Source organism: Podarcis melisellensis (assembly GCF_964234715.1).
Source record: "Podarcis melisellensis genome assembly, chromosome: 5".
In the NCBI taxonomy this organism is placed as follows: Eukaryota; Metazoa; Chordata; class Lepidosauria; order Squamata; family Lacertidae; genus Podarcis; species Podarcis melisellensis.
This window is the reverse complement of record NC_138537.1, coordinates 56701974-56728957: the sequence shown is the minus strand read 5'-3', so window position 1 is coordinate 56728957 and position 26984 is coordinate 56701974. Positions and strand designations below refer to the sequence as shown.

General features: G+C 43.8%; 1 protein-coding gene across 2 annotated transcripts in view; it reads left to right on the top strand.

The window, feature by feature from the left end:
• The window catches only part of LOC309370693 ((E2-independent) E3 ubiquitin-conjugating enzyme FATS), a 101776-nt gene extending 75460 nt beyond the window's left edge, over positions 1-26316 (top strand). For both annotated transcript variants that reach the window (XM_081912678.1, XM_081912679.1), the window contains exons 7-9: positions 19837-19900; positions 25005-25104; positions 26192-26316. In XM_081912678.1, the coding sequence (XP_081768804.1) occupies positions 19837-19900; positions 25005-25104; positions 26192-26230 (203 nt within the window). In that variant the 3' untranslated portion in view covers positions 26231-26316. The remainder of the gene's footprint in view (positions 1-19836; positions 19901-25004; positions 25105-26191) is intronic.
• Positions 26317-26984: the final 668 nt, after the last annotated feature.

The following is a 26984-nucleotide window of genomic DNA, read 5'->3' as shown; positions in this document are numbered from 1 at the left end:
TTTACAAAAACATAAAGCAAAACATTAAAACATATGCATAAAGTGTATATGCTTTCACTGAAACAAAATATCACATGGAAAAAGAGAAAAAAATTATTACTTTCTCATTGTACTATTACTAAAGATAAATTTTATCTTCCAAAGTGAGTAATAAAAATGTGGTTTTAAATACATTTATTAATTACTCAAGCAACAGCAGTTTCCTTCCTGTCATGGTTATTAATGATAAATGTCTCTAGCAAGAAACTTTTTCCATAATTTATCTGCCGCACCTTATTCTTCATAAAAATATAACGTAGTCTTTGTGAGGTTTTATATGTTCTCAGAATGAGAGAAACTACTGTATCTATTAGGCATTTGATAAATTTCTTTAGCACTCTGCTCATCATAATCATAACTGCAGCCCTGTTGGATAGGAAATTATCACTTCCATTTTGCAACCTGGCTCAACAGCACAGTGGTTATTCCATCACTCAATCATTCATTCAGCTATTCCATCAGTGCATAAAGATACCTATCAAGCAAATGAAGAAGCAGTTCAAGCACCTGCTGTGTGAAGAGACAAAGATTCATTAAACCATCTCTGGCTGCATGCAGAACTGGCATGAATCAGTGCTTAGTGTTCTTCTTACACGCAAATCACTACTATGGCCATGGAACTGAATACTTCTTCATTGACCAAGCCATAGATGTCCACTGCTAACCTTTGAACCTCAAGCTCTTCTTTCCCCTGTGTTCCCAAAGTGAAAGCTGCAGTTTTCAGGATTCTAACAAATATGGCAACATACCAACACCAACTGTAATTTGATATACCTCAATTTCAAAACTTCTTCTATTCTGTCCACTTCAGGTGGACTCTCTCAAGATCACACTTTTTAAAGATTACTTAAAATGGATAAGTAATTGTCAGGGAACTGCCATCGGAGCTAGAGGAGGAGGGAAGGCTCCAGAGGGATGCCGGAGAGGGTCCCAGTAGGGAGAGAGGCAGCCCATCTGCTGGGGAAGGAAAACAGCGTAACACCAGTGGAGAAGGGGGGCAGATGGGGGAATCGGAGAGGAGGCTCCAGGACTCTTCACCGTAGACCAGCGGGGAGAACACGGGTCCTCCGCTGCCTACACCCTCCCTGCGCAGAAGACTTCCGTGCAGGGAGAGTAGGAGGAGACTTGGCGTCAAATAACTTCTTTGCTGGAAGAAGTTCAAGAAACGCCCACTGACGGATTCTGCCAGCGACTGAGACAGCCACGAAGTAAAGGGCTGTCCAGACAGAAAGGGTTCAACCAGGTAACCTAGCTAGGAGTGGCGGCAACTTACGCACGAGCAACCCCAGAACCATTACAGTAATACTCCACAGCATTCATCTCTCAAGAACTAGTTATGAGCTAGAGTTGCCATTTTACAATATGTCTTGAAGGATCCTAAGTCTTCATTCCATTCATTGAAGGAATTACTATGCATAAAAAGAGAGTTTTCTGCATACAGAAGGGCTTAATTCCATAAACAAAGGCTGTCCTGAGGGGAGAAGATAATTTTGTTCACAGAGCAAATACACAACTGGCTGTGACATACACTTTGGGGTCATAATAGATAGCTCAGTGAAGACGTCGACCCAGTGTGTGGCGTCTGTGGAAGAAGGCAGATACCATGCAAGGGATAATTAGGAAAGGAATTGAAAATTAAACTGCCAATATCACAGTACTGTTACACAAATCTATTATGTGACCACATTTGGAAAGCTGTGAACAGGTCTGGTCACCTCACCCCAAAATGAATACTATCAGTTTGGAAAAGGTAAAGATTATAGCAAGGAAAGATTATAGCATTTATGAGGGAAGGTTTAAAGAAAAGGCAAGTAAGAGGTGATATGGCTGAAGTTTATAAAAATATTTCTCTATACAATGCATAGTTAAACTCTGGAACTCATTCCCACAGCAGGCATTACCGTAATAGCCATGAACTTGGGTAGCTGTAAAAGAGGATCATACAAATTCATGGAGGACAAGGCTATCCATAGCAACTAGCCACAATTACTATGTTCTCCTTCCACTGTTGGAGGCAATATGCCTCTGAATACCAGTTGCTGGGAATCTCAGCTGGGAAGAAGAAGAAGAAGAAGAAGAAGAAGAAGAAGAAGAAGAAGAAGAAGAAGAAGAAGAAGAAGAGGAAGAAGAGTTTGGATTTGATATCCCACCTTTCACTCCCCTTAAGGAGTCTCAAAGCGGCTAACATTCTCCTTTTCCTTCCTCCCCCACAACAAACACTCTGTGCGATGAGTGGGGCTAAGAGACTTCAGAGAGTTGTGACTAGCCCAAGGTCACCTAGCAGCTGCATGTGGAGGAGCGGGGACGCGAACCCGGTTCCCCAGATTACAAGTCCACTGCTCTTAACCACTACACCACACTGGCTCTCATAGTGGCTGGGCATGGTGCTGTGGGGCATATGTCTTGCTTATGGGCTTCCCCAGTGCTATATTTCTAGAAAAAGAGGTGCTGGAACTCACCATGAACGCCTCCCTTGTTGTCTTATAATGGCAACGGTGCCCACTTGAGAAGTTCCAGAACTCAATTCCAGTGAGTTCTGCCTGGAAAAAAGCCCTGGGCTTCCCATAGGCATGTGCTTAGCTGCTGTGAGAGCAGGATGCTGGACTAGATGGGCCATAGGCCTGATTTAGCAGATTCTTCTTATGGTCTTATACTTCTTCACATCTAACTCCATTCTGTGAATCCCCAAACTTTGGATTTTGAATGGTTGTCTTTTTAAAAAAACACGCTAATGTGTCCTGTGCCTTTTTTTTTTTAATGCCCTAAGCCTCCCCTTGGCATAGTTATATTATTCTTTTATATTAGTTCTGGCTACTCGTCTGGGAAATGGGAGGCAATAGTTTCGTGATCTCACTTCTACTCTGCCTGCTGAGCTGAAAAGAACAGGATAACCCTGAAATCTCCTCTCGCTCCCCCAGTGTTCTTGGAAGCGAATGTCCTGCTGTATAAATTCTACAGCTTGGTAGTATTGAATTGTGACATTTTAGATATAAACATTTGAGATCATGAAGCTGAGAAGGCACTTGAATGCGAACAGGGCCAATCTTATTCAGCAGCATGAACCATTTAGGGAAGAGAGAGAATATGCCCTGTGTTGACGCAGCTTGTTCTTAAGTCTTTATCCGTATCCAACCCTTGTGTAGATTTTCACTGCAACTCAGGGAAAACTTCAAGGACCAGGGCCAAGTATGATTTGTCTGCAGGTTTCTTGGTCACTGGAGAGCTATATGTTATTTCAAAACAATAGCTGTAATATCAGTATTTGAAAAACAGAAAATCCCTCCACAACAGAGTGAGGTGATGGAAACATCCTCATTCCATTTACTGTATAATTTACACTTTTAAAAAATAAAGGCCTGTATCTTCTTCACCATGTATCCTTCTGATTATATTGAGGAATATGTTTTCCACCATTTCCCCAATTACTTCGTTAAAGGCTTTGTTAAAGCATATCCTCTAAGAACTTGATTCCGTTATTAGTGAAAGATGGTGTAACACTACAAGCTTGTGAACCATTGAAGGGATGGATTTTTATTTTTGTATTTTTATATTGTAGACTGCCTGTGATCTTCAGATGAAGGCCGATATTTTTTTTTTTAATCCAAATAATTTTTATTGGTTTTCATGTAAATACAAGAACAACATGTAACTACAGTGACTTGTCCAGTGGTACATTCTTATTATGTTTCATATACCGTATACAAGCAATTTGTTTATTTATGCATTGCCAATTCAAGTATCCTCTCCACAGAGATTCTTGTGTTGTGAGTGCAATAAAAGTATCTTCTGTCTCATTTATAAAGCAAAAATGCCAAATCTTGCCCAAAGTATTGAAGTGCTTTTAAGTACCATATTGGCCCGAATATAAGCCGCACCCAAATATAAGCCGCACCTTTAAAATTGGAGAGGTGGGAAGAAAAAATACCCAAATATACGCCACTCCCGTTCTTGCTGCTCCTGGCTGCATACTGGGGGAGGCAGGGGTGGCCTTTCCCCTTCCTTCCTCACTCTCACTCTCCCTTCCCGGCCTTGGGGGAGAGGATGGGAGACTATGTGCGGGGCGGGCGCTGCTTTGCCGCGCTCCTGGCGCTGTTTCTCCTGGCTTCATACCGTAAGGTTACAAAAATAAGCCACACTTTAACTTTTCACAGTCACAATTTGGAGAGATAGTGAGGCTTATATTCAGGCCAATACGGTACCCTTCTATAACAAGCAAGGTGTTCTGATAGATACAAATCTAAGAAATAATAAGAATAATTAATGTTTGGGCATATATGCATCCATCTATCTGCCCCAAGGCCTCTTCTCAACCTTTCAGTGGTGGATGGAAGGCAATGCATTTAACCGAGGAGCCACACAAAAAAATCTTGTAGGAAGAGAAATAAATTTAGAGCTGGTACCACCGACTGCTGGCCCCATTGTTGTCTAGAGAGTTGGCTTTCTAGTTGGACCTTTCAAATTAATTGCGAACACGGGCAGTTTAATCGGTATTTTAGCTGGCCTTTTCTGGATTACAAGGATATGATATGAACATGGAGATGGAGATTTTCCAAAGCTACATTGTCTCGCAGAGGGCTTTTAAAGTACAGATTGGCAGCTACTGAGAACAAGAGGATAATCTATAGCACAGCTCAGATGTGATAGCGGACAAACTCTTTCCTGTCTCAATCTCTTCCCCTTCAGGAAGCACTCGTTTCCAGCATCCTCTACCCACATCTTTGTATCCAGATGGGTAGAGGTAATTAATTTCTCACTGGAAACAATGAGGAACCAGCTCCACACACCTGTCTTACAAAATATGGGCAGGTTTCCAATGCACTGACCATCTCTGTCATGTCATAGCATGTTCTCAGCATTTATATATAATAGTCATTTATCTCTAGCCAGCCTCTCCTTGTGCTTATGTGAAATCTGATGCGCGCAGGCAGCTGTTGGAGACATCTTTGCATGTGCACCTGCATTGTACATACAGTGGTTTCCTTGATACTGCACTGAATGGGAACTATTGTTTCCTCTGGAAGTTCTGTGTGTGAGGTCATTAACAAACTGGGGTCAAAATGAGTAGTCTCCATGATATGCCATCAAACCCACTATTTTTATTTCAGGGTTGCTGTGAAACAAAATCAAATGCCTTGGGAGACCTTTCCCTCTATATTTAATGTAAATGGAACAACGTATCTATTGAGAATGTAGGATCATTAGATCATACATAAATCACACAGTCCATTTTGTCAATGTTCTCTTAATTTATGGAGAATAGCAGCCTACATCCCAGATCCTTTTCCATATAAATACCAGCATCTATCTGTGCAGTTCCTGTTTACCTTCTCAGCTTCCCGCCCGCTAAAGAGTTTCTTACTAGAGACAGTTGTAATTCATGCAGAAGATTTCACAAGGTGCTAAAAGTAAATTGAGAAAAAATTATCATGTTTAGCCAGCAGAAGATTTTATCATCATAGGAGCACTCCAGTGGCAAACAACCTGAAATTCTTTTACTAGCCTTTTGTTTTGTACTGTATATTTTTTATGTTTGATTTCAAGGAGGCTAATTAGTCCAAGATAGACTACTTTGCTGTTGACTACATTGAACAAATTAGAGATCCCACTGTGATGCACTGAATAGAAACAATGTTCAAATAACCAGATTTAAATCTCAAAAAAGCATCATGTAATTACTTCAGTGACAGGGCTACCAGCTGTTTATAGTACTTTAAATCTTCATAATGAACAGCCTTGTGATCTTAGTGTACACAAGCACTCTTTGATGTTTTTTAATTTGCAAGAACATATGTCTGTGTGATTTTATGTGTTAATATACCTGAGTTCCCCATTCTCCTTTTAGGGACACTGTTTCCTTACTGGGGGGGGGGGGACTACATTATAGGGAATAATAAAGCTGCCATCCAACTTTGCATTCGATATTTGTTCATTCTCTTGACTTGTTATTGATTTATCTTACAGTGAGCTTGTGAAATCCATATTTTCATGAGTATTTAGAAGTAACAGAATTGATGGTCTCCCTTGGTGTGTTCAAGTAATTACTACTGTGAAGTTTTGGAAGTTCTGTGATACTTTTCATGGATCTGAAACTGTTTACACACACATGCCACAGGCTTTTCTCTTTCAGACAGGGATAGGAAACCTGTGGCCCCCCAAATGTTGAACCACGTCCCATTATCCCTAACCATTGTCAATACTGGTTGGACCTGATGGGGCCCCAAGTAGCCAATATTGATATGAGGACTTAGGGGATCTTGGATAAAGGAAGAGAATATGAGTGTTCCTGTGTGCAAACATGAGTGGTGGAAACAGGACAGCAAGAATATATTGAGCCCTGAAAGGCTTCTTCACGTATGCCTGAAATGCAAAATAATATTCTCCACTGTGGAGGGATGCGGGTGGCACTGTGGGTTAAACCACAGAGCCTAGGGCTTGCTGATCAGAAGGTTGGCAGTTCGAATCCCCGCGAATGGTGAGCTCCCATTGCTCTGTCCCTGGCTCCTGCCAACCTAGCAGTTCGAAAGCACATCAAAGTACAAGTAGATAAATAGGTACTACTCCAGTGGGAAGGTAAACGGCGTTTCCGTGCACTGCTCTGGTTCGCCAGAAGCGGCTTAGTCATGCTGGCCACATGACCCAGAAACTGTACGCCGGCTTCCTCGGCCAGTAAAGCGAGATGAGCGCCGCAACCCCAGAGTCGTCCATGACTGGGCCTAATGGTCAGGGGTCCCTTTACCTTTTACTGTGGAGGGGACCCGTTAATTTCATTTATAGAATACTTAAATCCTATGGCTTGGGTCTGCAGCTTCATGACGTTCACATTCATAGGCACACATTACAGTTTTCTACATGTTTGTATCTATATTTTTGCCTCTATCCAGACAGTTTTTCTTTGCTTGTCTTTCCACGATAAACACTATCTTTTACAATCCTTTTCCACAGTTAATGCGTGTACATCTTGGGCTTCCCGTCATCTTTGATATTGCCATTTTCCTGCCTTTTTAATATTTTTGCCCTGTGTTTCTTGCAGTGTAACAACATGTTTACTCATTGAGCCCCACTGTACTACAACTAGGATTATGTCTTTAGCTACCTTAATCTCTTCTGTACTTTTTCCTTCCAAACACAGATTTTAAAAAGTTTGAAACTGTTTAGGAAACACCCCCAAATTCCTTTTTGTCACAACTTTTGGACTGCTTACCTAATGTGAATTTAGCATGTGCTGCTTTTCTCTATGCTTTCACCTGGGAAGGGGGCATGTCAATAACTGTTTTCATGTTTTACAGACTGCTTGCAGATTTTAAGTGTATGCACCTTCTACCTCGATAGTTGCATTTAGTCCAGAACAAAGCTGAGCTGGAGATAGCTGTTGGCTTCCAGTTCTTGCCTCCAACATTTGTGCCTGGGTTAGTGGGTGTCAAACCAATACTCAGTGAATGAGGAACAAAACCAGAAACAAACTGAAGTACATCAAAGCCGTTGTTGCCTAGGCTCCAACAAATCTTTGATAGGTCTTCCAGTCTGGGATGGCAAGGGCAGCTAATGGCTTGAGAACTCTTCACTGACCCGAAAGATGCTCCAGATCACAATTCTTGGGGCTTACCATGTGGAACTCCTGAAATCTTTGTAAAGGAGTTAATTTGCAGCTTCTTCAAAGTATGCTGAAGTATTCTTGTCCCGTTTCAAGACGGGCCCCAGTGCCTTTGAATTTTCATCCATTAAAAATGGGATTTACTTCTGGTGATAACTGGGGTCCCATTTCCAAGCAAATAATATTACCCATGAAAAAAGGGAAGCCATGGTGTTTGCAGAGCTTAATTTGGACCAGGGTCTACCATTTCCGAGCTTTGGGACCAGGAAAGTGACAATACAAAAGAAAATGCCATTGAGCATTTGCAAGTGGCACTACTGAATAACTGCAACCATTCCCTACATATTTAACATGAGAAGGAAGGGCTACAAAGGGTGTCTGCGGATGACTTCTTTATTGAGCTTTCACAGATGTTCTACAACTTCCACTGTTTATTGAGTATTCACCCTGATTTATCGGCTTGGAGGTTTTACGACTGCCTGCCAATCCATTGCTATCCCACACTTTCCAGTGCATGTCCCCATCACTTTTCTTCGTGCAAAAAGTCTGGTTGTTTTTAAGTGGCTTTGTTGCATCAGAGCACTTTAATCCACTTTAATTGTGCAAGCCTAAGTTGGCTGGTATGCAGTTGAATCTCCTGCAGAATTGTGACAGGTCTGGAAGGAACCCCAGGTCGAAGAGTGCAACTCCCAGGCATGCTTCAACCACAACCAGCTCTTCTGTTGGAAATTAAGCTCAGTCTTCACTTCTGTGCATCAGCAATTTTATTTGTAGGCAGGAATCCAACTTATTCCTTTTTTTCCTCTTTTCCCAGCCTGCCTTCCCTGTGGCTTTAAGTGGCTTTCCAACTAGCAAATGTGTTTTGCTCCTCATTCATCTCCGTTCTTTGGGGCCAGCATTTGCATTTGTTAAAATACATTACGAAGATTAGCTATTTATTTTGGTCTCCTGCCCTAAGATCTTGGTGGAGCTTCCTTGTCTCACTAGGGGATTGTCACAAATAAATTACTGCTGTGCAGGATATTTGATAAAATCCAGAATCCCAGCAGGGTTAAAAGATTTGAATAAAACATGGATTAACTTCATTCTATTTACATGTTGCCTTTTTATGCCTCCTACCTGAGTCTCTCTTAAGCTGTCAACTTTTGAGCTGTTTTTCTCTAGTCCCCTCAGATTACTTGTTACTTTATGTTCATAGAAACCTTCTTGTAATAATCTTACAAATGTCATTTCCTAAGGGATGACTCTTACACTCTTTGCATTGCCTGCTTCACGTGTCACTGGTTTTTCTCAGAGTGTTAGTGCAGCTCTCAGTTGCCCTATTGATCACTCTTCTGTTTATAAATTGTCTGGTTTTTGTCATCTCTGAAATACAGCAGGGACAGAATTCTAGCTGGATCTGCCTTTAGCTGCTTGTTGTTATCGACTAAGGATGCTTCCAGACTGTTTTTGTCTTTTGGTTGGGATGCAAATACATACTGGCATGCTCAAGTCACACAATTAAAGTGGATTTGGTGCTGTTGTGCAACAAGTCCACTTCTTCCCCCAAACCCCAGGATTTTTGTGATAACAAAGGTGATGGGTAAATGCACTGGGAAATATGGGTTAACAAATGCTTGAGATGGTGTCATCTAACCTCCTCGCAAACAGATCTGAATCAGTGTTCAACAAGCAGCTAATGTCATACAACTTTCCTGCAGTCTTTGTTCAAACAAATCAGGATGAATGCTCAATAAATATGTAACCTGAAAGCTGCCTAAAGTTATGTTCATGCAATGCATACATGTTTTTCCTTTGAAAGTGCTATTAATATACTTCCTCTTGTATAATCACTTATGATTTTAGCCTTATTTGTATCAAAGGGAAAGTTCTATATAATTCTTTTTAACCACCTCCTGAAATTTAATTGAAATGCTACAGGAATGGATATTGTGTGTAGGGTTTTTTTACTTGTTGATAGAAGCCTTAGGACAGTAAATATGTTGTCTCACATAGCTGGCTGTGTTTTCTGAAAGGAATTTCATCACTTCCTAAACCCCTCCTCTCCTTGTGTGATCGCTAACACAAGGATGGCCCTCAAGATGTTGTAGGACTCCCAACTCCCATCAGTCCCAACCAGTGGTCAGGGATTATGGGTACTGAAGTCCCACAACATATAGAGTGGAAGGCTCTATTATAGTTCACAGATTAATAATAATAGTCTACGGTCTATAGTAGCATTTGAGAGTTTCTCCCACAGTCTGTTACAGTTGCTTAAGTATAATAGGGAAGTTTTGTAATCAAAAATATCCACATGGCTGTTTTGTTGTTGTTGTTGTTTTAAAAGCATTTGAAAAAAATGGGGGGGGGATATTTGCTTATTCCGTTCTTTCCCTTCACTTAAAACAGTATCAGTATGGGATGGGGAATGTTGTATGTTGACCTGTGTAAATGGTACTACTGTCCTTAAACAAATGTGGTGTCAGTGGAATCAAAATGCCGACCAATATACCCCCTTCCCAATTTAACCCAAATCTATCCTTTCTGCAGAAAATCTGATTTTTAAAAAAAAAAAACTTATTGCAAATAACCTGTTTGCAATATCTGAATGACATGTTTGCAATATTAAGTCCCCATCTGGAAGCACCCTGAAAGCCATCTTTCCCCTTTCCAGCAAGAATGTAATTGAGATACTGTACTAGGTGTGGCTCCTTTAAATGCCTGAATTCACTGGTTGCCTGGAGCAACCTCCATAAATATCCATGAAACACATATGGTGCCTTTAAAAGCTAGGAACAGAACCTGCCGAGAGAAGATCTGTATTCAGGGCAGCGGGTGCTGAGTTGACATCTGTATCAAACTAAGGAGCTCTGCGGTGTCTTACTATCTTTAATACACACACAACCTGCCCCCCCCCCTGCAGTATGTCTCAAAAGAAAGGAAACAAGAGGTGGCACTTTTGTAATTTAAACCTAAGTAAATCCACTGATTTCAACAGGACTTACTTCTAAGTAAGTGCAATTCAGCCTCTATTTGTTTTAAACCCTAGGTCATAGCAATTCCTTCCGAGCAAGACTTAAGTCTATTTAGGATCAGAGCCTCTTTTTTGTTTTTGTTTACTAAGAAGCAGATTCCCACTAAGCTGACTGGAACATTTCCTGGTAGGTTTGTTTAGGATTACAGCCTATATTTACTTGGAAATAAGCCCTCACCGTGCTCACTGGGGCTTGCACCCAGCTATCTTTGCATATATATTACAGCCATGCAGCCCAATTCTGTGCATAGCTACTCAGAAGTACTACTCAACGCGGTTTACTCCTGAGTAAGTAAGCATGGGTATCAGTTTCATGGTTTCCATTCTATGCACACATACTATAAGGAAAACTATTCTCTTGGTCCTCACTTTTTCCTAAATATGGTATAGTTATTTATTCTTCTTCAATACAGTGGTACCTCAGGTTACAGACGCTTCAGGTTACAGACTCCGCTAACTCAGAAATAGTACCTCGGTTTAAGAACTTTGTTTCAGGATGAGAACAGAAATTGTGCCGCTGCGGCACAGGGGCAGCAGGAAGCCCCATTAGCTAAAGTTGTACCTCAGGTTAAGAACAGTTTCAGGTTAAAAACGGACCTCCAGAACGAATTAAGATCTTAACCCGAGGTACCACTGTATTTATATTTCAGGGTCTGCTCCAATAACTCAGAGTTCCTCCAGTGTGATCCTTTTCTGCTGCCACCCATTCCTTTAGAATGCTTTCAGAACCCCTCCTCAGAAAATAGGGAGCTTCTATTCTACATCAGCAGAATGCCCCTGTTTCCTGAGGAGTGTTGGAGGGTATAATAGGCTTAGATGTGAGAACAACACCCAACTTTGGAGATTTAATGAACTGTTAAATGTTTATTAAGAGATACTTTGTACATACAATATACTTAATGGCAGTTTCTAAGGACTCAAGAGTCACTGCCAAATTTTGGCTTAGCTCAGCACAGCAGCTATAAGGACCAGAAAAGGGGGTTGGGGGAGGACAAAGTGGTTGTGTCCAGCTGCAAGTTACAATCTTCCTCTGACATTAAGCTGCCCCTGTCGTACTTCTGGGTGCCTGGACAGCATATCTTCCAACATTTCTCCACCCAACTGATTGGGTTGCCCCAGCCATTCTGGGCAGCTTCCAACATATATATATATATATAAACATAATAAAACATTTAAAAACGTCCCTATACAGGACTGCCGTCCAATGTATAGTTACTTATGTCCTTGGCTTGAGTGTCACATAACTCCATACCCTCCAACATTTCTCTGATGAAAATAGGGACATCCTAAGGAAAAGTGGGACATTCCGGGATCAAATCAGAAACCGGGATGTCTTTTGTAAATCCAGGACTGTCCCTAGAAAATAGGGACACTTGGAGGGTCTGGGACAGTTTAGCTGATATAAAAACCTGCTTGTACAGGCAAGTATTGTTACCGCACCAGCAAGGAATAGCTTTAATATTAAAAAGTCTCAGCTGTCCCTGGTTTTCTTCTGGCCTTGCCTCACACCTCCATCATCAGCTTTCCCAGCTGACTTTTCTTTTTCTTATGCCACTTACAATTAACTGCCCTTTCTTCCTAGAATCTCCAGCCAATCAGAGTCTGCTGTTCTCCTGGCAAATCAAAATGAATTTATCTAATCTAAGACCCATCTATAAATACTAAAAGCCATTGGCTTTCTCTCTCCCTTTCAGAACCTGTCACTACTAGTAAACAGGCGTGCAACATAGTGATAGCACAAGGCCTTGAACCTCGACAGTTGCATTCTGATAGCATCAGAGGTCGCAGAAATCTTTTCCAGAGTGCAAAATGAAAACAGACTGTAATAAACACAGCGTTCCTCCACACATACCTAGGAGTCAGCTCCATTAAACTTAATGGAACTTCAGCGTAAATATAAACAGGTGCAGAATGAATGGCTGCAGTTCTAAGCATATTTATTTGGAAACAAGTCTCACTGAAACAACTTTCATTTGCTACAAATTAGTGCAAGACCATGGAACTAATGGGTCTCCTTACCACAATGGTTTCTTGAAACAGTCCTGGGTTTGATTTTTGGAGAAGGTCCTGTGGACCTCCAAATACACACAAGTAAAATTCTTGCACAGCATCATAGCCAGAGAATGTCTTCCAAGGCACTCTTAGTTTTTCAGCGATGTAGAGCATTGTTTAGAATCAATAGCCATGTTGATTCGTGGAATTCTGAGGCAGTAGGGGGATAATCCAGTTCATTGTCTTACAGTTCAGTATGTCTGTTGGGTTCTTCTCTGATACAATAGCATCATATTTTTGTGACAAAGCCAACCTTTTGGTGTGGCTCCCTCCACCCTAATTCAATACATAAGCTCAAGTCTTAACACAGCCATTTCTTCCCCACCCCTTTAAACATATTCATGTTTCTTGTATAAATGTACGATATCATCACTCTCTGATATTATAGTCCAAAATTCCTGATATGGGTGGGGTAGAGATGACAATCTCTCTGGCTTAGCCATCTCTTGGTTAATGCTAATGCAGAATTAGGAGTCAAGAGAGACGAAAGCCAGGGTGTATTGTTGCACACTAGATATTGCCCCACTAGTTCTTCAAGCACAGAGGAAGATCAGCAGAGTAGCTTTGTGGGATGAGATGCCTGGAGGGCCAGGGATATGTATCACTCTAGGAGATCCAAAAACATCAAGGATGGAGCAACAGTCATGTTTAAACACTCCTCTCCCCAAGCTTTTAGATAAAGATGATGTGCACAGGCTGCTTCTCTACATGGTCAAAGTGGCTTGCAGTGAATTTACACTGTGAATTTACACAAAACAAAACACTTAAAAGAAAACATACAACTAAACCCATGCAAAGCAACAGAAGATAACACTATCTGGTGGCTTCAAACTCACCATAGATCAGCTTATAGACTTTAACTAAGCCACAAGCCACCCAGAATGGGAAAAGCTTGCACCCCTTGAGGTTAAAATGAGCTAACCACATCTATCATGCCCCATGTTCCTTAGAATCATTGGGTTACATAACTGTAGAGTTGGGTCCTGAGGGTCATCTAGTCCAAGACCCTGGACCCTCAACTTGCATGTTGTCAGGGAACTGACATCTAAAGCGCCGGAGGCGCAAAGGCTCACTGAGGGTGAGAGAGCAGTAGCAGCGGAAGAGGGAACCAGTAGAGGGCGAGCAAGAACTCCAAGGGAAAGTGAGTCGGAGGGATGGCTCAGAGACGCTTCAAGCGAAACCAGTGGGGAGGTCTCAGGACCTCCTATAGGGACACCCACACCTCGACGGAAACTGTCACGCCGAGAGGCCAGACGACGTGTTTCCGTTAAGGAGCTTTTATGTTGGAAACGTTTCCGAAAGCAGCCACTTTCGGATTCTACTAGTGATTGACGCAGCCATGCTGGAGGGGCTCCGTCACAGGCAGAGGTTTGAAAGCCTGATCAAACTCTGAGGGACTTGCATTTTACGCACAAGCAGCTCATCGTCCCATCACAGCAATCCGAAAGTCTCCGAAAGCCAGCTTGTGCAGGGAGAAGCATCATGAGCAATCCAGCCGGAACCGGGGAAGCAGGAGCAGCTGGAGGAGGTCCAAGCCTGGAAGAAAGGTACAGGGCGTTGGAGATTCAGTTGGCGCTGCAAACGGCGAGGCTTGAGGAGAGGAGGGCTCAGGATGCAGAAAAGGGAAAGGAGAAAACCACCCCGCTCGCCAGAAAGGTGCCAGGATTGGTGCAGAAATTCGGGGGGGATCCCAGGAACTATCATGCCTTTAGAACAGAGATGCAATACGCTCTAAACTTGCAGTTTGATGACTTCCCCGATGAGGAATCGCGAGTGGCGTATGTGATTGGCCATCTCGAATCCGGGGCGAAAGATTGGGTTAGACCCCTGATGGCAGCGAATAATGAGATCTTAAAGGACACGAGGAAGTTTTTTCGTGCCATGGACCTGATGTTTTCCAGCGATATTGAGCAGGGGGTGGTGCGAAGGCAGTTAATGGCTTGCCAGCAAGGAAGCAGATCTGTCCGTGAGTACTGGACTGAATTTACCATGTTGATTCACAAACTGGGGTGGGACCTATCGGCGGAGCCCATCCAAATGCTTTTCGAAGAGGGGCTTTCTTCAACCGTCAAAGATGAGCTTTCCCGGGGCCCCAGGGTGGAGTCTATGGACCAGTTAACCAAATCTGCGCTGGCCATAGGAGCGCGCCAGGAGGCGAGGGCTATGGAAAAGCGGGAAGGGAAAGGAGACCGTTGGAGGGAGTTCCGCATTCCAGACATTCCAGAGCCACCTTTCCCGCCGGCAGAGCCGATGGAAGTTGGAACAGCGCGGGCGCGCGCAGTTTCAAATCCCAGTGAAGGGCGGAAAAAGGAGGGAAAGAGCGCCAAGAGATGTTATCTCTGCCAACAGCCAGGGCACTTTGCCAGAGTTTGCCCACAAAGAAAGGAATGGCAAGGGATGGCAGGAGCTGTTGGGGGAAAGGAAGAGGAAGGCAAGGAGCAAGTAAAAGCCAACGCCTGGCTGCCACCGTTGGGGCACAGCAGCCAGGCCAAAGAGCAATGAAAGTGCCCATGCCAGAACCCCCCAGACCCGCTTTAGTGATAGAGGTGTTACTAGAACTGCCAAACGGACACCCACTAAAGGTCAAGGCGCTTTTGGATTCAGGCAGCTCCTGTAATTTCATGAGTAAGGAGTTTGCAGCTGAGCACCAGATACAGACTATCCCTTTAAGTAACCCCTTGCAGGTGACTACGATTGACGGCAGAGAGCTGTTGGGGGGAGAAGTTAGCCAACAGACTGTCCCGATGATAATGAGAGTGGCAAGGCACACCGAACAGATAGCGTTTAATGTGGCCATCCTGGGAGGAGCGCCCATCATTTTGGGGATGAGCTGGCTGGCGCTACACGATCCGCTAGTGGGCTGGCATCAGAGGGTGGTCTCCTTTGGGTCAGCGCATTGCCTAGAACACTGCAAGGAGGGGAAGGTTTCGGGAGGAGACAGAGTCACCCTAGCGGGGATGGAAGTGATGGACAAAGGGAAGGTGCCCCCGCAATACGCAGATCTGAGCAACGTATTCAGCGAAAGGGAAGCAGACAAACTGCCACCGCATAGACCCTTTGACTGTCAAATCAACCTACTCCCAGGGGCCCAACTCCCAGTAGGCAAGCTGTACGCCATGTCAGACAGGGAGATGCAGGAGCTGAGGGAGTTCATTGACAAAAACTTGAAGCGAGGTTTCATCAGAGAGTCCCGAGCGGTGGGGGGCAGCCCAGTGTTCTTTGTGGACAAAAAGAACACAGACAAACCGAGACTGGTGTGTGACTTCAGGGCCCTCAATGCAGTGTCGGAGCCCCTGGCTTTCCCTATGCCCCGAATTGATGACATTTTGACCAGAGTAAGGAAGGGAAAGATTTTTACAAAACTGGACCTGCGGGGGGCGTACAATCTGATACGCATAAGGAAGGGAGATGAATGGAAGACCACCATGTTTACCCCGTTGGGAGCCTTTGAATACCTCGTTATGCCCTTCGGTCTACAAGGGGGCTCCGCGTGTTTTCAAGCTTTTATAAACCACGTTCTGGGACCTTTGCTCTACAAGAATTGTGTGGCCTTTTTAGACGACGTGTTGGTGTATTCGGAAAATGAGGAACAGCATGTGAGGGACGTTCGAGAAGTGTTGGGCAGGCTGCAAGCCAACCAGCTGTGGGTGAAACTGGAGAAGTGCCAGTTTCATACCAAGGAGGTGGAATTCCTGGGGTACCGCTTGTCAGACAAGGGATTGGCCATGGATCCAGGCAAGGTCCAAGCGGTACTGGAATGGAAGACACCGAAGACCAAGAAGGACGTGCAAAGATTCTTGGGATTTGGGAACTTTTATCGGAAGTTCATCAAGAACTTTGCCCACTTGACGGCGCCCATCACCGACTGTCTCAGCAGCAAGAAGAAATTTGTTTGGACGGCAGAGGCGGATCGAGCCTTTGAAGAACTGAAAAGGGCTTTCGCCTCGGAAGAACAACTTCTGCATGTGGATTTACGAAAACCCATGAGAGTGGAAACAGATGCATCCGACCGGGCGGTAGGGGCGGTCCTTCTTCAACCGGGGAGGAGTGCGTCGGAGTGGAGACCGTGTGCCTTCTTCTCGCGGAAGCTGAATAAGTCCGAGAGGAATTACACGGTGTATGACAGGGAACTACTTGCCATTCACGAAGCATTCCGGAGGTGGAGACATTTATTAATTGGGGCACAACACAAGGTGCAAGTGTGCACCGACCACAAAAATTTAGAGTATTGGAGAACAGCTCGAGTGCTCAACCAACGACAAGTGAGATGGGCACAGGAATTCTCCAAATTTAACTTTGAGATTTGTTATGTGCCAGGCCCAGAAAACGTCAGGGCGGACGCGCTCTCACGCAAACCAGAATATTGGGAAGGGGAGGGGGTGATCGAAGAGAGACATGTCATCCCGGAGGACCGCTGGGTGTGTGGGGCGGCGATGGTGGGGCAACGAGAACTGGTGGAGGAAACGGAAAATGATGAATATGCCCAGGATAAGCTCAGAGGTCTCAGGGGGGAGGGCGAGAGCCCCGGAGGTTTTGAGGAAAGAAATGGGGCATTGTATTACAAAGGGGCACTGTATATACCCGAAGGTGAATTGAGGGGGAGAGTACTCAAGCAGTTGCATGATAGCCCCACGGCGGGACATTTTGGGCAACACAAGACCATGTGGTTGGTTACCAGGGAATTTTGGTGGCCTAAGGTGAGGGAAGATGTAAGGGAGTATGTAAGAGGGTGTGACCAATGTCAGCGAGCCAAAGGGGAAAGAAGGGCGCCGGCAGGGTTATTAGAACCTTTACCCACACCAGAACGGCCTTGGGAAGCGATATCAATAGATTTTATGACGGATCTGCCAAGGTCCAAGGGGAAAACAGCCATCATGGTAGTAGTAGACATGTTAACTAAGATGTGCCACTTTGTAGCATGCTCACATGCAGTCACAGCGGAAGAAACGGCGAAGTTGTTTGTGGAACATATCTTTAGGTTGCACGGGGCTCCCTCGAGGGTGATCTCAGATCGAGGCAAACAATTTACTTCCAGGTTCTGGAGGAAGCTCATGAGCTTGTTACACGTGGAAGTCAATTTTTCAACTGCCCGGCACCCTGAAACCAACGGGCAGGCGGAAAGGGCAAATGGCATTCTTCAACAATATCTTAGGTGTTATGTCAATGACAGAGAGAACGATTGGGTCGAAAAGTTGGCGTTGGCAGAATTTGCCTACAATAATGCGGAGAATGTGTCCACAGGGATGAGTCCCTTTTTGGCTAATTACGGGTGTCACCCCAGGGCATTTCCAGGGGAAGGAGGGGAGAGATGGAGCGTCCCAGCGGCTGAACATTTTGTAGAAGAGATGGAAGCCATCCATCAGCAGCTCCAGCTCAACTTAGAAAGGGCTAAGGCACAATATAAGAAGCAGGCAGACAAGAACAGAAGGGAAGGTGAAACCATAAGGGTGGGGGATCAAGTGTGGTTGTCAACCCAAGGATTGCCGTTCAAAGGGGGTTGTAAGAAACTGAGGCCCAGAAGATTGGGACCCTTTGAGGTGATTCAGCAGGTCAACCCGGTAGCTTTCAAACTCCGATTACCCAATCACATGAAATTGCACCCAGTGTTCCACAGGTCGTTACTGTCACCATACAGGGGAGGAGGTGAAGGGGAGCACGTCAGGGGACCAGCCTTGGAAGAGAGGGAACGCCGCAACCATGTAGCGGAAATCCTCGATTCCAGGTGGAAGGGAAATCAGGTGGAGTATTTAGTGGCGTGGGAAGGGGAACCGGAGTCAGAAAACACCTGGGTAAGTGCGCAGGAAGTCAATGACGAGGTTTTAACAGAAACGTTCCATCAAAGGTTCCCGAGGAAACCTCAGCCGATAGCAAGGTTTAGGAGGGAGTATTTCGGCACCACCGATGAGGAAGAGGAAATGGAAGGGTTCGCGGAGTCGGAGTTGGAAGAGGGAGTGGACTCTGATGACGAAGAGTACCTAGAGAGTAGGAACAGCAACAAGTGGAAGGAAGTGTTCGCGACGTCGGAAGATGAGGGAGGTTCTTTCAAGGGTTTTACCTCCTCACCGCCAGTAGGAGAGGAGACGGGAGGGGGTGAAGGGGGCCCTGGAGGGGAGGTGGATGTCAGGGAACTGACATCTAAAGCGCCGGAGGCGCAAAGGCTCACTGAGGGTGAGAGAGCAGTAGCAGCGGAAGAGGGAACCAGTAGAGGGCGAGCAAGAACTCCAAGGGAAAGTGAGTCGGAGGGATGGCTCAGAGACGCTTCAAGCGAAACCAGTGGGGAGGTCTCAGGACCTCCTATAGGGACACCCACACCTCGACGGAAACTGTCACGCCGAGAGGCCAGACGACGTGTTTCCGTTAAGGAGCTTTTATGTTGGAAACGTTTCCGAAAGCAGCCACTTTCGGATTCTACTAGTGATTGACGCAGCCATGCTGGAGGGGCTCCGTCACAGGCAGAGGTTTGAAAGCCTGATCAAACTCTGAGGGACTTGCATTTTACGCACAAGCAGCTCATCGTCCCATCACACATGTGATGTGACCTGCCAGCTTCCCTACCAAGTCCTCTTGACTCACATTACAACTAAAATAAGGTGCGGGTTTCTATATTTTACAACAAAAGGAGAGCACAAGTGAGGGAATGCCAAGAAATGTACTTGAAGTGATGGAGCAGCTGTAGGGCAGAGATGTTTTCTGGTGTTTTAAAAAAAACAGCAATCCCCTTCCAACCCCCTTTTAAATATGAATGAAGGTCTATGAAAAAGTCACAGCAGTAAACAGACACGGCTTTCAGTAGCTGCAGTGGGATTATTGCACATATCAACATGCAGAGTCTGACAGCTGTCTTAAGCTTGGCAGGCACAGGTTAGCTCTGGTAGCGTGTGAACATAGAAAGCCCTCTTATGTGGAGTCAGACCATTGGTCTGCTTAGCTCTGACTGGCAGTAGCTCTTGAGAGTGTCAGGCAGAGGACATTTCCAGTCATACCTGGAGATGCTGGGGACTGAACCAAGGACTTACTTCCTGCAAGGCACTGATGCTCTACCTCTGAGCTACGGCTTTCCTTGGATTCATATGTTAAACTCATTCCATGTACAAGAAGCAAATCAACCTGTGCAATTTAACCTCTGTTTTCCAATTGTTAGATAACCTGTTCAAGCCAAAAGAACGGTTCATTTCAGAGAAGGAGATGCACATGCGATCGAAAAGGTAGGGAGCATCTTCCATCCTGAAATAGATTACCTCCCTTCTGCTTGCAGCAATGAGGGATTATGAGTTCTCGAACTGATAGGGTGAGCTAATGAAGTAAGATCACACACCCCACGTTTTGTTTTATTCTGAGTAGCATAACAGTAGCACAATAAATTGTTGAATTTGCAGCTGATGGAGATCAAAAGGCTCCTGAATGAGACTCTTGCAGTTTCTGGGATATTGCCCTGACAACAGGCAAGTTGTCTAGTTTGCCTTTTGGTGAGCAGGCCCTTCATATTGATCTAGTGCTTTCTGCAGAAATAGTCGGAAAGTTGCTGCAGCTGTTTCGGATTCTAACCCCATGTTATTGACAAATGCATTGTCAAGTGAATTCCATGCACTGCATTAATGTGGAAATATCTTTCATGGAATGTTTTTTTTAATATATATATATATATATATATATATATATATATATATATATATATGCTTTCGTAGATTTTCACGGGTACAGGAATGCAGGTTTTGGTGTCCTCGGGTGTCTTCCCGTGTAAAAGTTGGGGTGTCTAGGCGACGTTTCGACGAGGTCTCACTCGTCATCTTCAGGCTGGTGCTTTCGGCTTCTTGTTACTGGAACAGAGCAGGATCTCAGTGTTTGAGTTCCTATAAATACTGTTGAGGGGGTGTGGTGTATAGCCTCCAATGTTCTGGGCAGAGAGGAAGTTCCCAGGCTAGTGTGCCTTTTCTTCTTTTGTTCCTAAATTACTTGAGGGATATCTTGAGTGATTTCTTGAGTGATATCCTGAGTACCACTTAGGTGGGTCATTAGGTGTGGATTAGTTGCTAAAGTCTTTGTGTCTTGACCTCTTGAACTTTGTGAAGAGTTTTTCTGAGAAAAGCCAGAGCACAACTAAGTGCAGTACAGCCATCTTCTCAGAAAAACTCTTCACAAAGTTCAAGAGGTCAAGACACAAAGACTTTAGCAACTAATCCACACCTAATGACCCACCTAAGTGGTACTCAGGATATCACTCAAGAAATCACTCAAGATATCCCTCAAGTAATTAAGGAACAAAAGAAGAAAAGGCACACTAGCCTGGGAACTTCCTCTCTGCCCAGAACATTGGAGGCTATACACCACACCCCCTCAACAGTATTTATAGGAACTCAAACACTGAGATCCTGCTCTGTTCCAGTAACAAGAAGCCGAAAGCACCAGCCTGAAGATGACGAGTGAGACCTCGTCGAAACGTCGCCTAGACACCCCAACTTTTACACGGGAAGACACCCGAGGACACCAAAACCTGCATATATATATATATATATATATATATATATATATATATATATATGCTTTCGTAGATTTTCACGGGTACAGGAATGCAGGTTTTGGTGTCCTCGGGTGTCTTCCCGTGTAAAAGTTGGGGTGTCTAGGCGACGTTTCGACGAGGTCTCACTCGTCATCTTCAGGCTGGTGTTTTCGGCTTCTTGTTACTGGAACAGAGCAGGATCTCAGTGTTTGAGTTCCTTGAACTCTTCACAAAGTTCAAGAGGTCAAGACACAAAGACTTTAGCAACTAATCCACACCTAATGACCCACCTAAGTGGTACTCAGGATATCACTCAAGAAATCACTCAAGATATCCCTCAAGTAATTAAGGAACAAAAGAAGAAAAGGCACACTAGCCTGGGAACTTCCTCTCTGCCCAGAACACTGGAGGCTATACACCACACCCCCTCAACAGTATTTATAGGAACTCAAACACTGAGATCCTGCTCTGTTCCAGTAACAAGAAGCCGAAAACACCAGCCTGAAGATGACGAGTGAGACCTCGTCGAAACGTCGCCTAGACACCCCAACTTTTACACGGGAAGACACCCGAGGACACCAAAACCTGCATATATATATATATATATATCATGTGTGTACTGAAAACTATACAGGGGAATATACTGGTACTGCAATGGGTTCTCCCAGGAGGGACGCCAACAGCACTTTCTGGGCATGGTACAATGTCTGTGGACCGGGTCCCTAACAACACCACTACACCACTTAACCTTGCCCCGGCCACTCTGGGCAGCTCCCAACAAAATATTTAAAAAACAATAAAGCATCAAACATTGAGAACTTCTCTGTACAGGTAGTGATGACAACCAACTTGGCTTTAAAAGAGAATAAGACAAATTCATGGAAGACTTGTTGCTTGAAACCGTAGGCAGGGGAGAGTGCTATTGCACACAGAACCTATTTGCAGGCTTCTCACAGGCATCTGATTGGCCGTTGTGAGAACAGGAAGCTGTTCGCCATTGGCTTGGTCCAACAGGGCTTTTCTTGTGCAATGTCATTCACAGATCATCTAAAGAATGCCAGAAAAGCAGCCTCCTTGCTTTAACGGCAGTGTTTCATAGTGCTGACATTTACAGTACAGCAAAATATCCAAACAAACATACAAAAAGTTTGCCAACCTTGATAATTAAAAGCAAGCAAAAAATAGCTCTTGTGTATGTGGAGTTTCACAACATTGATGTGTGAGCTACTGAGTCACAACCTAGCCTGCATCACAGAGCTGATGTGAAGATAAAAGGAGGAAGGGGGAGATAAATTGTACACAGCCTTGAGCTCCTGGGGGGAAGTCTAGGTGCAAATATACAACAAATATGTGCAGTTTCACAATTCTATTCAAAACATATATACACAAAATCATTTTACCATCCTTGATTTTTTGTAAAAAAATAATCCTTGTGTCCCAGGTGGGAAGGGTCAACATTCCATCCTCTGATTGCTTAGCAACAGTATTTTAAGTGCCTTAGCAATTGTGCTGCCTGCTGAGTGCAGAAGCTTTAATGCTGCCTTCATGTTTTGTGCTCTAACTTACTTCAGAAGTCTCTGGTTGACTAACTTTTTTATTTAAAGAAAGCTAAAAGTCTGTGGTCCCTGATGGCTTCCAAACCCCTCAAATCTGTTCCTTAGTGCCCATTTGTCACTGGCCCTGGGTTCTTGGAGTGCTGCACTTTACTTTTTCCTGTATGAGTGAATGGCAGATTTCCATACAGTTGGAAAAGCAAAGATGCACATTCAGATCTAAACTTTCTCCAAGTGTCTTGCATGTTGGTTGCAGTCAGTTTCCTTTTTATTTTTCAAACTTAGTGGGGACCATTAAGAATCCAGCTTGCTTCTGTCAACATAACTGCGGCTATGTTTCTTGGTCACGCTAGAGTTTTATGGATCCTAGGAAACTGCACATTTGCTTTTGTATCTATATATAATTAGAGAGTTTGTGTCTAAAAAATCCAATAGCACGTTCCAGCACTTTACAATATTTCTTTTTATCTTTACAACAACCCGGTGATATATGTTACGCTGACAAATTGTGACTTTCTTAAGGAGGCTCGGGGCAAATTAGACATGAAGCTAAATGCTTCATTGAAGATCACATCTGCACAAAGGGAAATCACACAACCCTACACACACACACAGGACTATGAGCCTTGGAAAAATCTACAATGGAAGGGGTTTTTTTCTGTATACTTATTGCCATGGGGTGTATAGATCAGAATTTCAGATGGGGACACAAGGGTTACACCTCCTTTCCCTATGCACTGCAGTCCTAAAAGTATGCCTGCTTTTAATTTTAGAAAAAATTCATTGAGATGGTTTCTAACAACACATTTAGCACTACATCTCGTTTGGCTCTCATAAAGTTTCATGAGTGAGCAGAGATTTCAGCTCAGCCTGGGTTCCCCACACCCAAACACTATTGCAATCCAAAGTTATCCTTCCAAAATGCAGTGGAAGAAATACTGGAAGGCCTTAGGCAAATGAAGGATACTTAGGAGGAATGAGTCTCAGCAGCTGCAGAGCATTGACAGGGGGCTTATAGTTTTGCTTCCATAGCTATATATGTGCCCTTTCAAGGGCTTCACAGATTGCTCCCAATGACATTTATCTTGATCTGCACAGATGGATTAGGGTAATCTAACACCGTACATTTATCACACCAAGTTAAGAAATAGTCTTTAAAACTAACATTTTTTTCATGGCATTATATCATGAATCCATGAATTATATGAGCAATACAATTCCAGTACCTTGTCATTTGCAATTGTGCAAGGAGTCATGTCCCAGTGGCTAGCCATTCTAAATTCCCCGGCCAACCACATTGCAGGGCAAGATAGCCTGCCAAATCAAAAGTTCAATTGCCCAATCATGGGCACCGAATGAGCAGAGCCTGGTCCACTCACTGAGGATAAAAGCTGACTGTGCCTAGAGTTTACAGTCCATCAGTTGAAGAGCAGTCTCTCCCTCCCTCCCTCCCTCCCTCCAGGCTGCTTTGTGTTAATTTTGTCTTAACCATATTTTCCTTCCTGTGCACTCTGTGACGGACTTTGCTATGGTTTCCCAATGGTTGCCATATTCGGAGCTGGGAAGGAATTTGCCTGCAAAGAAATTGGGCCCGTTGGGTTTTTTTACCTTTCTCACAGCAAAATGTCACAACTTTGGGTGGGTAAGGCATTGGGTGGAATCGTAATCATCTAGGTTTGGATGAAGTGGTGCATCACCCCGACCTAAGAAGGGTCTATGTGGAAGTTTCTGTCCGGAAACCAAGTGTAGGGCAGACTGGCCACGGAGCTTCCAGTGGCAACTTGGGGAAAGCCACCTTGGTAGATTAGCATCTTTTGGGAGGCCACAATTCTTGGCACAATGCTGTTCAAAATTTCAGCCCTTCAACAGGAGGCTAAAATGGATATACATCCAATGCCTGAGCCAAAGTCTACCTACGTCTGTAATCAATAAAGTTGTGGCCAATGATGATCTCAGATCATGATCCTGTCCAAATTGTTCCTTTACTATTGCCTTCACACTGGGACGCTGTGACTAGGCCCACAATAAGGATGTACTTAAAAGCCTGCACACCTTAGAGCTCGGATGGGGAATCTGTGGCTCTCCAGATGTTGTTGAACTATCCTTGGCTATTGATCATGTTAATGGAAGATGGAGCGAAACATCAACTGGAGGGGCACAGGTTACCCTGCCCCTGCCTTCTTCCCATACACCACTCCTTTCTTTCAAAGGCTCAGAAAACACCTTTTTGACACTTTGCATATTTTTAATATGTTCCAGGATTTATAATAATCTGCCTGAAGTGAAGAAGAAACAAGAAGAGAAACAGAAACGGGTAATCATACAGAGCAACAGACTGCGTGTTGAAGTGTTCAAAAAGGTAATGATTCTCCAGTGAAGTGAACACAATACTCATTGATGCAGGGTTTCTTTCTCTATTATGTCATCTCAAAATCGCATACCTGTTGTACACTGTCAGTACCACCCTGTAGAGCAAGGGTGGCTAGTCTGTGACCCTCCATATGTTGTTGGACTTCAACTTCAAACAGCCCCCAGAAGCACAGCCAATAGTCAGAGATGGTAGGAGTCCAGTAACATCAGAAGGGTCACAGGTTAGGCACCTCTGCAGTAGAAACCCAGTATTCCCATATTTTAAAATCCTGTTACAAGTTTTCAAAGCGTTGTGACAGCAGTAGTGCTGCTTTGCTTGGAGATGTATGTATATTTGTATGTATGTATGTGTGTGTGTAATGCATTTGTGTGGATAGATGTACTGTATTGGCCTGACTATAAGCCTCACTTTCCCCCTAAATTCCGACCGTGAAAAGTCAAAGTGCAGCTTAAATTCATGACCTTACAAAAATTGGCTTTTTACAATATCGGTGCTGAAACAGACATAGGGTGAAACAGAACAGGTGTGAGTGCCTGCAGAATTTTAAGGGAGCGGCTTATATTCGCGAATTGTCTCTCCCCCCCCCCTGAATTTTAAAGGTGCGGCTTATATTCGGGTCAATACGGTATCTATTAGTGCACCCCAGATTTTTTTCATGTGTTGGTAAACAGTACTGTTTTGCTCACTCCAGTTTATGAGAAACTTCAGGGGTGCCAACACATACATCAAGAGTTGGTTTCCTTGGAATGAAGGTCACCAGAGAAAGTGGTGTCTTTGGGATATATGACTTTATTTACACATATATGCAGGCTAAGCATAGTACGAAAGGCCTCACAGTGTTAATACTGAAACAGATATTGCTCCCACTTGATGTTTCTAGAGTGGGGTTCAAAGGCCAAGGCTTTGGATGCAGCACAGAAAGCAAGTCGTGCCTCTGTGTCTTCCCAGATGAGACTGGCTCAGTTCTCTTGTTCTCTTAACACTCACTGATGACATCACTTGCAAGTCGAGGAGTAGGAGATGGAAGGCATGGCGTTGTAACTTAAAGGCTGCTTTTATTTTTGTTTTATTGTAGCAATTGCTGGATCAGCTTCTTCAAAGAAATACCGAGTGACTAAAGATTCCTGGACACGTCATTTCTTCTTGGACCTTGAATGCCTTCGATGATTATAAAGCCATAAAAACTTCATGCGATCTTCATGACTTGGAGACTTTATTCATTTTAAATCTACAAACAAAGACAATAGCTTGATTTGATTTTTTTTTTAAAAAAAGGAATATTCAAAGTAATTCTGGCGGGGGGGCTGGATTATATTCTAGTGGTCATGACGCATGGAAATACAGCTTTAAAAATGGTTTTATGCACTTGTTGTTGTGGCAATGCAGCATTTAATTTGTACTTTTAAATTATATAGCCAGCTTTTTATTCATAGATGAGAATCATATATTGTCACTGCAAATACATGGTTCCACTTAGTGATTGCTTTCAAGTCTAAAATTAGTCTTTTGAATGTAAGGAAAAGTGAATATTTTTGCTGTGCTATTTAGCTAAAATAGCATTGCTGCCTAACCACCTGAACTACAGCATTAAATGAATGCTTAACATAGTATCAAGACCAATATTTTAATCAACCACATTCTTGTTTATATAGTGAAGCCAAATAAGGGGGTTACCTGTTAAAAACCAGTCTTGGGACCTAACTATTAATTCTACTTTTGAAACATGCTCTTTGCTAAACCATATAATTTTGCCTGGCTTCCCTTGGTTTCATGTATTTTTAAAATGGCACAAACCCGGTCAGTGGTTCTGACCAAGAAAAATGCTTGTGGAAAGAGTGCACATTTTTAAATATCTGTATTGTTTCCTC